General features: G+C 39.7%; 1 protein-coding gene across 5 annotated transcripts in view; it reads right to left on the bottom strand.

Moving 5' to 3' along the window:
• Positions 1-249: 249 nt before the first annotated feature.
• The window catches only part of LOC143208262 (adhesion G protein-coupled receptor E3), a 144,270-nt gene continuing 128,358 nt past the window's right edge, over positions 250-16,161 (bottom strand). For 4 of the 5 annotated variants that reach the window (XM_076422523.1, XM_076422522.1, XM_076422520.1 and 1 more), the window contains 5 exons: positions 12,621-12,904; positions 9,462-9,563; positions 6,997-7,183; positions 4,645-4,731; positions 250-2,395 (listed from right to left, as the gene is read on the bottom strand). In XM_076422523.1, coding sequence (XP_076278638.1) covers positions 2,339-2,395; positions 4,645-4,731; positions 6,997-7,183; positions 9,462-9,563; positions 12,621-12,904 — 717 coding nt within the window. In that variant the 3' untranslated portion in view covers positions 250-2,338. The remainder of the gene's footprint in view (positions 2,396-4,644; positions 4,732-6,996; positions 7,184-9,461; positions 9,564-12,620; positions 12,905-16,161) is intronic. The other variant, XM_076422524.1, reaches the window with a different exon arrangement.

Genomic DNA, 16,161 nt, shown 5'->3' on the forward strand with positions numbered 1-16,161 from the left:
TTTCGATGCATGCACATAATGCAAATTCATATTAATAAGTACTAAAATATTAACATAAACATTATCGTATTGTTTGTATTTATTTAGCGACATTAAAGGAACACATTCCGGAAGAAACTTTTGGGACAACCTAATATTTTAAAGGCCGTACGAATACTTTTTACACTCACTGTATGTAGATATTATACTAGGACTTTGGTGGAACTTGCGGAGCGGAAGAGGGTACGCAAAGAGATGAAAGTGGGGATGTACAGGACTTCAAAATATTTATTATTTCATCGTAATTACATGCGCTTACATTTACGGAGTGCCGGTGGTTACGCGTGCTGTTGCGATCGCATAGGTCATTACTGAGTGTTAATTGCATCGTGGGGGAATGTCGGCCGCATAAACCGCGGGGAACGCGCGCAAATACAAAGCGGCTAGATTCCTTTCGCGCTAGATCGATACGAGCCGTGCCATTCCCGTTTCTCGATTCAGGTCTCCAGTTTACACGGCAACTCCTGGAAAATCCTAATCGCCGTTTCTTCGCTCTATCTTCGGGATTTAAAGGCGCTTCTGTCTGCTCTTCCGCGGGCTGAATCTTTCAACCCCTTGCCGTATCATTTTCTCTACAGTTACAATGATTAAAACGTCTTTATTCCCAAAAATATCGTAGAAGAGAAAAGAAAATTTATATTTTAATGCTTAAATATTGATTACAAGCGAATCAAATTTTATTTCATTTAAAAAGAAAGACGTAACATTCGTATTTGTTAGACTTTGCTTAAAATCTTCAAGACGAGTGCAATTCAAAATATTGCAAGGGGTTGAACGCGCGAATTAGATCAGGAGCCTTTCTCCACGAATTTCTTGTTTGTTCGGGTCTATAGTATTCGAGACAATCCCCGTCGCTTTCTGTACACTCATTTTGATTTTACAGGGATTCTATGAACTGTCTGTGGAAAGAACAACGCAGAATTTAACTTTCGTCTATACTTGATTCTTCGTTTGGTCTTGCAGCAATGGTAATCAATAAACAAACGAGTTGCCGGTAGATGATCACAGAATAGTGCGATCCGAGTGTGGAGAGCTAATGTTTCAACGAATCTACGAAATAAATACTCGGTAACTGACTAGAGTTCAATGAACGATTGAAATGAATTCATTCAGCAGCTGGTAAATCTTCGAAAATGAAATCGCGTAACGAGACGACGCGGAGGATACGTCGACGCTCCCGATTCGACGCGAATAGAAAAATATACCATGAGTCCGTGTAGATACGAAAATTCTCGAAGAATTAAGCGGATATGTTAGAAGTCCCACTGCGCGATCGATTTTCGTTTGGACCAACGTGACGCGCGGTTAGGCTCGCGATAATTTCCGACGATATGTTGCTGCGCGACGATCTCGTGCCTCGTGGTCTCGTTACGCTCGTTCTACACGGGCTCGTTCTGCAACGTTGGTCGGTAGGCTTTTTCTCAAACGATCCTTTGTCGTTTATTTCTCACACGTGACCGTGTAAATCACGCGGAGCATACACTTTCGACCTATGGATCGTACGGTTTGGTCAAGCAGAATAGATGGTTTCGGGGAGGAGACCTTAATTTTCCTCGTCTCCTTTTATTCCTTTTCTTTTCTACCTACGTGCCTCACAGTGGGTCCAAAGCAGGCCAGTAAATTTAATGTTCGGACTATAGCGTACTGTTTTTACTGTTCAAAATTATTTTGGAATGTACCGTGTACTAGAACAATTGTGTCCATAATTATGAAAGTGGTCTAAGTCATGTTATTTCTTGTTTGAAGATGTTTCAAGGAAAAGGGTATATTAAACATAATTTGTCTATCGTAAAAATGACATTGAATTCATTTAGTTCGAAATAATGTGATGTGAAATAACTTGCAAACTAATTTTCTTTAAATTTTCACTTAGACCACTTACATAATTGCGAGCACAATTATCAATGGCAGCAATAGACCCACTGTACGCCTTTCGAATTTGTATCTTCGTCGCCGTCTCCACTCCAAAACCAACCTGGCCAGTCGGACAATACCGTCGATCGCAGGTGGCTTTGATTCGGGCCGGGTCGGTTCGGGTCGTATAGGATCAAGTATCGCTGGAACGCGGGAGACGTCGGAAGTCGAAGCTCTCCGGTATTCCTCCGATCGTTGCACCGCGACGGTGTTCGGATCGATCGAAGCCTCGTTCTGCGTCCCTTTCCGCTTGTCGACAAATTTTCGAGAACTCGATATCACTGTAGCGTCACCCTATCATGAGAAAGTCCCCAAGCTTCATGAAAAAATAGTCGAAATCCTTGGATATGCTGGTTCTCCGTGATGGTGGGCATCGGAATATGATCTAGACCGGGTCCGGGGCGGGTGCCAGCAACTGTAAACTGCTACTCGATCGCGCGATCTGGAACAATCGTTTTACAATTCGTCAATCAGTGAGTCCAATGCTCGAACCAATGCTCGAACCAATGCTCGAGCTGCATGAACAAGGCCAGAACATTTGATTAAGGCTCGATCCTGGATGAATAGACTGCGGATCTCATGACAAGCATATGGTAGACAATTTTTATTTTGCTTCAATTTATTGTAATGAAGGTAGACAATTTGTATCTTGATTCAGTGTGCTGCAATCGAGCTAGACAATTTTTATTTTGCTTCAGTTTGTTGTAATGAAGGTAGACAATTTTTATCTTGATTCAGTGTGCTGCAATCGAGCTAGACAATTTTTATTTTGCTTCAGTTTGTTGTAATGAAGGTAGACAATTTTTATCTTGCTTCAGTGTGTTGCAATCGAGCTAGACAATTTTTATTTTGGTTCAGTTTGTTGTAATGAAGGCAGACAATTTATATTAATTTTTTATCTTGTTTCAGTTTGTTGTAATGAAGGCAGACAATTTATATTTATTTTTGATCTTGCTTCAGTTTGTTGCGATCGAGGTAGACAATTTTGATCTTGCTTCTGTTTGTTACAATCAAGGTAGACAATTTTGAACCTACTTCAGTTTCTTGCAATCGGGCTAGACAATTGTGACGTTGCTCCAGTTTGTTGCAATGAAGGTACACGATGTTTATCTTGCTTCAATTTCTTACAATCGAGCTAGACAATTTTGATTTTGCTCCAGTTTGTTGCAATGAAGGTACACCATTTTTATATTGCTTCAGTATCTCGCAATCGTGGTAGACAATTTTTATTTTGCATAAAGATCCGCAGTCTATAAACGAACAATAGTCTGTTGAAATAATCGAGTGGCATTCGACTTAGACTCCGATTTTCTTTTGGGAGAAGGAGGTTGATCGATTCGATCGGAATTGGATTTATCGATCACACCGAGTTGAAGACGCTTGAAGCCAGTCATGATTGCCAGTCATGAGATCCTCAATCCCCATAACACGTCGCTCGAATCCGAGAAGACGGCCTGTGATCTCGTCAAAAATAGCTTGTTGGATACGCGTCTTCAACACTAAATCTATTTCGAACGGTCGAAGGGGCGTTTCTCAATTTCGATAATAATTGGAAGATAGAAACCCGTTTATCAGAGCCCGTGGTAGGTGGCTAATCTCCATCAAGCTTTTCCTTCACTTGCGCCGTTCAAATTTGTTTAGCTCTACAGCGGCATGAGCGAACAGACGCGAACAAGGCGAACTCTCTCGCCGACTATCGATCTTTTTAGGCGAGATCCGGCTCGCGGCGATAAAGTCGAACCGCGCGCGCGTTGTCGAAGCGGAGGAACAATATTGTCGGAGCGGAGAAATTAAACTAAGCTGCAACTCATCCGGTTCTAGACGGAAGCTCTCCGTCTTTTCTCTCGGCGCGGCGCGAGAAAATTTAAACCTTCGCACAAAATTATCTAAGTGTGCGTTAGAATTACGAATAGCGACATACAGAAAGTTCGATTCTCTTCGCGCGATATATGAAGTCGTGACAGTAACACGTATCGTTCATTCCTAAAGGAAGAAATGCCAGAAATCAAACCATATTTCCGAGAAAAGTGTAATAGTAAATATATCAGATGATTGCATAAGTTCGTGCCCGATTTGAAAATAAAATTCAATGGTTAAATTTTAAAGATTGGTTAAATTAAAATTAAAAAATGGTTAAATTTTCTACAATTAGAACAGAATGGTGACTATATGTATAATTGATTAATAAAGTTGTATTCTTTAAAATTTAATCATCTAATATAAATTGTGGTGTACTTTATAAATAATGTACACGACAATTAACTCGGTCTCTAATTGTAAGTAACAAGAAATTATTTTACATTTCTAAGTAAACCTACCAGCTTAAAATCTAATAAGATTAGCCCTTAGCAGTCGAATAGTGACCCAGACTCGTCACCACAAAATTGCTGTGCCATTATTTAAAGTATTGTTTCCATTATGGAATGTATAGACGATTGGTATATCGGCATCGCGTATAATGGCGTGCATCGATATTTTCCGCGCTCGGCTCGCGGAGGAAGGATTCGCCCGGATAATAAATTTGTCGGGAGAAACTGGAGCAGCTCGGACAGAGATTACAGAGGTAAATTACAGACGTTAGTTCGCGCAGGCTACGGGATTCCTTGGTCCAATAGAGGCAGATAAAGGAGGATTCCCGGAGAGAATTCGAGGCGGTTCGATCGTCTACGCGACCCGCTCTGGGAGATTTACCTGCTGCTTCGGCTGCCTGTAAGACTTCCTGGCGTAGACCTTCAGGACCCTGCAGTTGCACGCGACGGACAATGCTACGGCCAGACCCTGCTCCACCGATCGATCGTGCAACAAATGGAACAAATAAGCAAACTTATCACCAAATAATCCCACCGGCCCGACCCCGCAATTTCGCTAACACCGTTATTCACTGCGCCGCTATCTATTGTTCCTTCGTTTGATCGTCTCGCATAAATCCGAGCTTCCTTCGGCTTTAGTTCCTCTCTATTTGTAGCTCTTCCTCTTATTCGAAATTTTCAATTACGAGTCTAAATAAAAAAATTCTCGGCTCTGTTGCAATTGTACTCATAATTATGAAAGTGGTCTAAGTAATATTTCTTATTTCGAGATGTTTAAAGGAGGAACATTCACACTAAGTGAATTTCATATAATGTCGAAATATAACGAGCACTATCTACCGGTGCATTTTTCACAATATCGTAAAAATTAGTTTAAAATAATATGATGCGAAATAGCTGATAAACTAACTTTTTTTTAATTCTTGATTTAGACCACTATCATAACTAGACTCGAATATAATGAATGAAAGTTGAATTTGAATTTAAATTTAAATATAATGATTGATTAGAGCTGAGATAGAAATGTACTTTTTCTTTCAACAATTCCAACAACTCGATTTTTTCTGTATCTTCAGAATTCTGTATTTTACCAATTCAGTATTGTCATAAATAAAATCCGCAGTCTAATGATAAAGTTACATCGTCTATTCCGGAGGCAAGAAGCGTTACAGAAAGCGTTTCATATGGATGATCCGCTTATTGCGCGGATGTTCCACGTTTGCCTCGAGGCGAGAAGTCGCGTCTCCGAAATTCCGGGGCTCCGCGCCGCGCCTTAAAAGTGTATCGTTTCTGTTCGTTCTTGTTCAGCTCGGCTTCCGCTTTGCTTCGGCTTCGTTCTGCTTTGGCAAGACGTTTCTCTGCTCGCGCTCGCCTCGGGCGTAGCAAACTCTTGGTAAGCCGACAAACGCGGCTGCAATTACCGCACGAGGATTAGTAGGTGTTCTCGGGCGGACGTCGCGTCGCGACGCGCCGTCGCCGGAAGTATCTTCCCTGTTGATTTAACCGCACGCGGAGTCGAGCAACGTCTCTCATCCGAGAGGCGATACCATCGACTGTGTCTCGGGATATACAGGACAGCAAAGTGATGTTTGTTAATTCCATGAAAAATGCCTTGCCAATTTTATCTCGTTCGACTGACTAATCATTTGTTGTTTAGCTTTTTTATGACGGTATACTGCTTGTCCAAAAGAAATTAATTTATTGTATTAGGTCGTTTCGGGCGCAAGGACAGCGTATGGGAAAGAAAGAGACGCTGTCCTTCCTTGCACCCGAAACTTTCATCGTCGTTTGAACCACTAAATACAGTTGAAATTCTATCCTGTTTGATGTTATTTTAATAAGAAAAATTCCAGAAATAAGTTGGCGAAAGTCCTGTAAAATAATAATGAAAAATAAAGAAGTTTTACCCGAGATATACCCGTAACCGAGATCAATCATCGCCGCTCTGCGGCGTTGCCCGGCAGTGGAGTGGATAGGCACCTGACAACTATCGCGTACGCGGTCGTTGACAAATATCGCGACTTTACTGTATTAAAAAAGAAAATCAATTTCTATTTCACTCCAGTCTGTTGGAATTCAGCTAGACATTTTTTATTTAGTAACTTAGAAACCATAGTTTCCTGAATATTGAATACAAGTGTTTTTAAATAAATTCAAAGTAGATACGACGTAATACATTTCTGCAGCCTCGATGATCGTGAATTAAAAACTGTAGAATCATAGTTCCAGTGTCAGTTGCAATTACATGTGCACGTTGCACGTCCCGGAATATTCGTGGGAACGTACATTAATGTTCGAGTTGGAATTATTCAAAAGATTTAAGGCATTCAAATTACTTAAACGATTCAATCCACTACGGCTGCTAATGAAACATATTCGCGAGACTGTTTAACAATGAACATCGCGGTATTAATTGATACGACAGAGACTCGCAGGAAATTACAACTGTACACACACTTTTCAGAGTGCGGTGTACATATGCTTTCAATCTACATATTCGCGAGCGTGTTCCTCCTCTGAAGTACGTCTCCACACATCGATTTCCCATACACGAGCCGCATTCAATTCGCAGAACATAGAAGAGCTACACGTCTAACTCGCGCAATCTCCTGACCAAATACAGCATTAGTTAAATATAACTGCGCACGGCGTTCGACTTGTTAATACAATCATCGTGGAGCAATTGTTATTACGAGATTAATGGAGTAGTAGGAGGAGGAAGGTTGAGTCTCACCTGTAGAGAGTGTCCTGTGCAAAAGATGGCCCAAAGGAATGGGACTTTCCACACTCTGGATGCTACTCCGCAACCGGCTACCAGGCCCACGATCATACTGACCTTCAGGAACAGGATCAACTGCAGTGCTCGTCTTCTTTTCATCTTTTCGCGTTGCTTGATCTCCAACTGCATGCTGCAGGTGTACCTGCGAAGTCGAAATCCCAGGAAGAAACTTCCATCAACCAGGAACAGGTTAGTGGCATCAGCAAATAATAATCTGCCATTTCCCTAACTATAAGATGAAAGAATATTATGAACCAAACAGTTAACAAAAATTATAAGAATTTCGACATCATTATTCAAGAGAACGATCGCATTCCGACCCGTGGTTAAAGTTGGCCCTCGTGACCTGCAGAATACGATTGAATAAAAACAAATTTTCTATTTCTTCTGACCTTGATCTGCAAGGTCAAAGTCAATTTTGCGGAGTTTTTTATGTCGATTTCCATCGAATCGTAGATGTGGAATCCAAGAAGCTTAACCCTTTGCGCTCGGAGCTTTGTAATTCGAAAATCGAATTTTTCTCCTAGCCCGAAATTTATACGGTTTATACGGTTTTCTTAATTTTATCGACATAAAACTGATACAATACTTCGTATAATACTTTCAGTGGTTTATTATAATATTAAATACGTTTAGCAATTTAATGAATACAAATTGAATAACCCATCAAATATTTTTAATAATGGAAAAATATTAGAATTATTAGTGGCGTCTCCGAATCACCACTCGAGTGCAAAGGGTTAAAAATCTTTTACAGAATAATTCCAAACGGAAAGATTAGATCACGTTAGTGGGGGTGAGAGTTGTTGGTTTACGATCAAATTTTCTTTTGAACAATCTATGTAGAAATCCTGATGGTTCAAAGAGTTGCAAAAATTATGGAATAACGAGTTGAGATCTAATGAGGAATGTCTTAACACTAAACCTACCGAGCCTTAAAAGTAACTGGTACATGTTCGCTTATAAGAATGACAAGATTGATTTTATTTAGACTTTGTGCGGTCCCTATTGTAATACTTGTTCTACTAAAGATATCTATACAACCATTCCTTATGAAATAATTTTCATTATTTCACTAATTGTAAAATAAAAATATCGGAACTCGTCATTTTGACCAATGGTGGTAGGTTTAGTGTTAAGGGGGTAGAATTGTCTTTCTCGATAATGCATGCGATGGGAGATTTCAGTAGTCAAAAGCGTTAGATAAAAGATCAGTCTAGACCGCAATCGCCCTGAAAGGTCCAATTTTTACGTTTAGGAGGCGTAATTTGCATTATTCAACAGCATGTAGCTGTCGCGGCTTTATGAAAATAGCTACACGCGCAGCTTAAAGCTTTTGAGGGCGATCGCGGCCTAGATTGATCTTTTATCTAGTGCTTTTGACTACTGAAAACCCCCATCGCATGCATTATGGAGAAATGAGAAGGCGCATCCCGCACCCTTGCAATTCTGAAAACAAGCATTTATCTGTCACAGCTTTAAGAAAATAGCTAATTACGCTGCAGAATAATGCAAATTACTCCTCGTAAACGAAAAAATAGGACTTCTCAGGGCCATTGCGGTCTAGATCGATCTTTTATCTAGCGTTTTTGAATACCGAAAAACCCCGTGTTGTGTTATCGAGAAATGAGAAGGCGAATCCCACACCCTTGCAATCATGGAAACAGGAGTCTACCCCTTAAGAAATGGTCCAAAGACTTGCAAAAATGATGGAATAACGCGTTGAGATCTAATAAGGAATACTTAAGGGGGTAGACTCGTTTCTAAGATTGCAAGGGTGCGGGTGTGCCTTCTGATTTCTCGATAATTCATGCGATTGGGTTTTTCAGTAGTCAAAAGCGCTAGATAAAATATCAATCTACACCGCAATAGCCCTGAAATTCCAATTTTTACGTTTATGAGGCGTAATTTGCATTATTCGGCAGCATGCAGCTGCCGCAGCTTTATGAAAATGGCTAATGTTTCCGAACAATGCAAATTACGCCTCGTAAACGTGAAAATAGGAATTTCAGGGCGATTGCGGTCTAGATTGGTCTTTTATCTAGCGCTTTTGACTACTGAAAAACTCCATCTTTGCATTATCGAGAAATGAACCGCATCCTTGCAATCCTGAAAACAAGACAAGCATGTAGCTGTCACAGCTTTAAGAAAATAGCTAATTACGCGGCCGAATAATGCAAATTACGCCTGGTAAACGTAAAAATTGGAATTTCAGGGCGATTGCGGTCTAGATTGATCTTTTATCTAGTGCTTTCGACTGTTGGAAAAGCCCATCGCATGCATTATCAAGAAATGACCCCCTTAAGAAATCAGCAGGTATGGATCAGAATAAAATAGCGAGAATCCCTCGAACTGGAACGCGTTGAAAGGCAAGCGTGCGGGTAAAGTCGGGTCCGTTTGGCCCGTTCCACGTCCGATACCTGGAGACTATGGCAGCCTTGATCAGATAGTATCCCGCGGACAGCAGCAGCAGCACGACCGGCAGCCCGTAAGCGTAAATCGTCGCCTTCGTTCCGAGGAACCTGGAACCGCCGAGAATTTCCGCGTCACGAACACACGCGAACAACTGGCACCCGACAAAATTTTTGCCGCGTATAACAAGCGAATTTCGCACGGGATTTTCCACGGCGTATTCTCCGGCGTCGCGTCGCGTCACGTCGGAACGAGAAGTTACGGGGGTAGGTCGAGGGCAAGGAAAGAAGAAGCCAACGGCGAAACCGAAAACGGAAATACGATTCCGTATTGGAGACGGCGTTGCGCGAAATTTGCCAAGACGGAAGATAAAAGGTCGAGATCCCCGAAATACATATACACGCACACGAACTTGGCGGATACGTTGAAAATATATTGGCCAGGAACAACGACGCGTAGATAAGACGTTCCCTGCCCGGAGGATAATCTCATCCATATTCCCCCGTAATATCCTATTCCAGCATGCTCGCTTTTGTGTTCGCCTCGGATATACATATATGTATACTTTTATTTTATGTGTATGATCCAGTCGCGCGCAACGCATTCCACGGCTTTTATCGTAAACTGGAGCGGACGTCCGCGTCCTGTACAGGAAACGACGCTAACGAAAGACGTCCCGTCCACAATATCGGTCGCGATTTTTCAACGGATTTTCGGGTGTTCGTCTTTTGCGTCGCAGAAACTTCAGAAAATGAAACCGGTTGCTGTCGGCTACTCCGCGATTGTATCCGGTAAATGGTTTTGTCAGTTGACTCTGTACGCTCTTGCGCATTTTATCTGCCAAATTCCTTCCGGCTGTGAACGTACTGGAGTGTGTTATGAGCAATTATGGGAAATTATAAGGAAATTATAGGGAAGGGGTGGGACTCTGTGATAATGGACTTTTGATGTTCGAACCAGAGCTTGAAACGGGCCCAAAAATAAAATTCCAATAAAAAAGTAAATGTAAAAATAACGAATAATATATACTTATATCTATTATAATAGTTATTTTCGGATCCGCTTCAAGCCCTAATTGCTAGAACTTGGAACGGATATCAGAACCGATATCCGATATATGAAGGACCGTGATCGAAACCGATATCAACCAAAATTTCGGTCCTTCATAACTGTTTCAAGGACCGAAGCTGATATCGTGCTATTTTCAAGTTCTGGTTTGAACAAAGGGAAATCTTGTGTTAAATTGCTAAAATTGATTACATCGGCGACCGTAGGTGGATGAAATTAGCAAACCAATGTGTGAGAGCATAGAGAAATCATGATATTTGTGACAGCGAACGTGTTAACCCCTTACTACATATGAATGTTATGTCTTTCTCTTCACAGACGAAATAAAATTCCATTATTTTGCAATCAATATATCAGCGTTAAAGTAAATGTTGATATACAATAGATACGAATTTTTTGTTCTCATCAAATTGTTAAAGACAAAGTAGTCGTAATTACAGTCAAACCTGTTTTTTTGCGGTAGATAGTAGATAGGGACCGCAGAAAAAAACGCAGAAAAAAGAATTCACAAACTTCATAAATAGGTATAATAAATAATTTTTCACAACATTCTAAAGAAAATTTTTTATGCGGTGGAGAGGGACCGCATAAAAAAAGTCTCTCTTAGAAAATATGTCGAAGCTTTACCAAATAGCGAGAGAGTGCTTTCCAAACAAAATAAATAATTAAATTACACATGGAAACATTTCAAAAAATTTTAATTTCTCATTTCAAACATGGAGAAATTTTCAAAATGTACATAATTCAATACATACATACATACATATACTGGGTGTCCTGCTGAAATGAGATCAGCAGGATAACTCGGAAGACGTTGTCGTTATCAAAAAAGTATTCCTACAAAAATTGTTTGGTATGACGGGCTACATTACGTAGTATTAATTGTTTTTTTTTGTGGGTGGAGTGGTGGAGGAGATTTCAAGGTCACCTTGATCTTTTTAAATAGAATGTCTTATTTTTTATACCATAGATCGATAGAGTATCAAATTCTGAGTATAAAAGTGTTGAATCTTCATGTGTTCTAAACCTAATAGTTAACGAGATATTATCCAAACAATTTTCTTTCTTCTTTGGATAATATCTCGTTAACTATTAGGTTTAGAACATATGAAGGTCAACACTTTTATACTCAGAATTTGATACTCTATCGATCTATGGTATAAAAAATAGGACATTCTATTTAAAAAGATCAAGGTGACCTTGAAATCTCCTCCCACCACTCCACCTACAAAAAAACAATTGATACTACGCAATGTAGCCCGTCATACCAAACAAGTTTTGCAGGAACACTTTTTTGATAACGACGTCTTCCGAGATATTTTGCTGATCTGATCTGATATTCATATGTATACCGCATAAAAAAAATCGCACAAAAAAAATTGCACAAAGAAAGACCGCACAAAAACAGGTTTGACTGTATTGTAACCACGAAGAAAATCGTACGGCAAGGGGTTAAACATTGCAACATGGATAATACTGCAAAACGAGTTTGGACTTGGACTGATTCATTGATTCCAATTTTGGAACTCGAGCATTTGGCGCAATGCTCCGCTCACAATTTTCCCGGAAAAGCAACCCCGGTTTCTGTTTCCATTTTCTTTCAGTGCTACACTGAGAAAAAAAAGTAGTTACTTCAATAACACGCGTGTTATTGTAATTTTTTTACTTCGATAAATATCAATGTATTCTTTTCAATAGTATGAAATTTAGAAGCAAATCGTGATGTATTCGAATTGTCTATCATGAAATGATTGAAAATATTATTCGATTCAATACCCCGTACATTATTATTCGTAATATTTCTCTTTTTCCTTCAATCAGATATGTTGTTAAAAAAATTTGAGAAATGTATTGATTTATACTGGAGTTGGTTTGAGGCCATATCTTATTTTTTTGAAAACATTGATGTCAAGCTATTCGCTTATATGATTGGCGGAAATGAGTTTTGCTATTGAAATTCAATAGTATTAAATATTAAAATAAGTTCATATGATATTGGCACTATTCAATAGTACATCTTATTGAATCAACATATATTTTTTTTTGTTTCGACAGGATTTTTTTCTCGGTGTATGCTAGAGAAAAGAAAGGTGTGTTACCAGCAGTTAAAGGGGATTAGGTCGACGACGTTCCAGATGTCGGACGCCTCCCGTATCTGGAGGAAAATGGCGACCCCCAGGTTGAGGAATGGCGCACCCCAGGCGAACAAACTGTACTTGAGGTAGGTCGGTGGGTCGTCGCGACGCGGGATCGACGCTACCGTCGCGTACAGGTGATGGCACATCGCTGCCAACCAACAGACCACCGTCATCCGAAGGTATTGCAGGCTCAGCCCCAGGGAAATGCACAGCTCCGAGTCCTGAGTGCAATGCAAATATATCTTCTTTCATACACGTGGAACAAGTTCTTACCCCTGGCGCAGTCTTTCAGTATCGACGAGAATGAAAACTGCCAGGCCAAGGGTCTTCGATCTAGATCGGACGTGGATCCTCAATCATGAAACCAGCTCAAAACTTTTTCAATCCTTTTCATTTAGAATAATTGAAACATTCTGAAATTTTTCTAGCATCTTCACTGGTTATTCTGCAGGTTCTAGAAGACTAGGAAAAATATGTGAAGGACTATAAGCAATTTCGTTTCTTATTTGAAGTAAATGAAATACAACTATCCGTGCTTCACATATTTTTCCTAGTCTTCTAGAATCTGCAGAATAACCAGTGAAGATGCTAGAAAAATTCCAGAATGTTTAAATTATTATTCTAGATGAAAAGAATTGAAAATGTTTTGAGCTAGTTGCAGGAGTTTGTTCATGATTGAGGATTTCGGAGGATTTCGGAGGAGTTCGGAGACTCTTGGCCTGACAATTTTCAATCCTTTTCATCTAGAATAATTTAAACATTTTGAAATTTTTCTAACATCTTCACTGGTTATACTGCAGGTTCTAGATGACTAGGAAGAATGTGCAAAACACTGACGGTCGCGTTTCCTCTTCTAAAAATAAGAAAAGGAATTGTAATGAATGATACACAAACCAATTACTAAATTAATTGATACGAGTCTGTGACAGGGAACATAATCGAAAGCAAAGGTGTACGAGGATTACAGGAAGCTCGAATATTCTCACTAAAAACTCCTCTCGAAAAATCTAGCGTCAGGATCGCATTTCGAAAGATTCTCCTCAAAGAATGAAACCGCAAAGATAACTCTTTCTTCTTTGAGCCAGTTCTTTGAACCACGCGCAAGCGAGCATCTCGAGAGCGACACAGACACATACAGTGGTTTTACGGTTGTCGGGTAAATCTGGCGAAAAGAACGATACTTTGTCCTTTCTCACGGTAACGATCGAGCTCGCAACAAAGGCTCGCTATTATTCCTTGTAGCGGCATGCCAGCTCGACGACGGAAGCGCATTCTCTCGCAGTTAGGCTGCTTTTCCTCGAGACGGAACGAACCAACCAGTTTGAAGGCCGGAAATTCTTCGTACGTGTCCCTCTATCCCCGGAGGACCTGCCTGTCTCATTCGATTTGCATTTCTAGTCTCGTGCACAGCGTGCATCATCGTCTATCAGTTTTTCAGGGACTTCGCGGTGGTAGAAGCTTTTCTCGTCACCTTGATCACATTTCACTTTCCTCGCGCGACTTTCCGAGAGTTGTACGGAGAACTGGCTAGTCGGCGAGCCTAACTGCAAAGTCGAGGAGACACCGGGAGCGACGCGTTCAGGATTTTCCGGACTTAGCCGAGCACGTTCTACGGCGTCGCCAACGTTGAAACGCGATATCCCGTTCTCTACTCCTGTCGCCGTTATCTCCTCTGACTTGGCCAGGCTCTGTGTTACAGGACACTGTCGTGGAAACGATTATTCCCAGGATCGACGACCAACATCGGCTACCTGTTTCTTTCCGGCTGATAGCGGATACTGGAACGGATAAGCCAAATTTACGCCTCTTTGCTCTCGGTGATCTTCGACAGAACCTTTTCTGTGTCGAGTGTGTCACGGAAAAACTTCTTCGTTTGTTCAATAATTTTCAAGCACTTTTACTGAATAGCCGTCCATAAATCACCGGCAGAATCGTGCAGAATTACAATTGAATTACTCCAGGAATTATAATTAAGAAAGTAATTGAATTACATTGCAATTCAGTTATATTGTAATTTATAATTCGGATCTTCATTCGATTAGATTACAATGTAATTCGTAATTACAACTGGAGAACAATTATAAAATACATTGTAATTAAATTGTATATACAGGGTGAGTCACCAAACGTTACCACCTCAAATATCTTTGTTGTTTCTAAAGATACGTAAAATATGGTAAGGACAAAGTTGAATGGTACAATGGGGCTGACACGATGCAAAAAAAAAATTTTGTTTTTATGTCATTTTTTCAGAGATATGAAGGTGACCTTCATTTTTTTAAATGGAATGAGGTATTTTTTAATACATCAATCGATGCAGCTGGACATTCGTTATAATAAAGTACTAACCTATGTATGTCGAAAAGTTATTAGTTCAGGAGATATTTCAATTTAAATAACTCTAAAATACCATTACTGTCGTACTACGACGTCAGTGTTTACTTACTTATGTAACGTCTTATCACGACAGTAATGGTGTTTTAGAGTTATTTAAATTGAAATATCTCCTGAACTAATAACTTTTCGACATACATAGGTTAGTACTTTATTATAACGAATGTCCAGCTGCATCGATTGATGTATTAAAAAATACCTCATTCCATTTAAAAAAATGAAGGTCACCTTCATATCTCTAGAAAAAATTACATAAAAACAAAATTTTTTTTTTGCATCGTGTCAGCACCATTGTACCATTCAACTTTGTCCTTACCATATTTTACGTATCTTTAGAAACAACAAAGATATTTGAGGTGGTAACGTTTGGTGACTCACCCTGTATATATACTATTTGAATAAATGTTGGGAAAAAGAGATTGCGAAATTGCACGATGACCATGGACAGCTCTAGAAGTCAAATAGGAAGACAATTGCCCCACTTAAATCTGAAAAATTAGAAAATATAAGAAAAATTATTAAAATTTAGAAAATATAGTGATATTTTGGTCGGATTTCGTTTACATGTTCTCTACATTCGAAAAAATGAGTAAGTACCATTTTTATTTCTTAATATGTCCTTTAATAACAAAAAATCGTCTGCATCCGGCAAATGAGGTGCTAAAAGTGACTGTGTCATAATTTTTATTGTAACACGTGCTCCACTAACGAAATTTATTCATTCGTTCCCCACGTCGCCATAATTTCCACAATTCTGGAATAATAGCCCGCCATTCGGTGGTGAGTTTAAATTGTACGTAAATTTGATTTAGCACGAGAATATCTACATTTGTTAAAATAGTTGAAGAAATTTTTATATGGTTCACGGGCTGTAAAACTGACGAGCAACTTTATTTTGCGTAAAGATCCGCAGTCTAGTTTTCATGTAACAGCCATTGAAAATCGTCTTCAATGTTCAAAATGTCCTTGCGTCAATGTTCAAAATTTTCTGCGACGTTCGATAAATTTGTACTTCATGTTTTCAACGTGGATGCTGATACTTGGAATGTAAATGACTTTATAATTACCCAAGAAACTCGGACACTGCGGGAATTTCGCTGTATATCAA

This window comes from Lasioglossum baleicum, chromosome 4 (genome assembly GCF_051020765.1).
Source record: "Lasioglossum baleicum chromosome 4, iyLasBale1, whole genome shotgun sequence".
NCBI lineage: Eukaryota > Metazoa > Arthropoda > Insecta > Hymenoptera > Halictidae > Lasioglossum > Lasioglossum baleicum.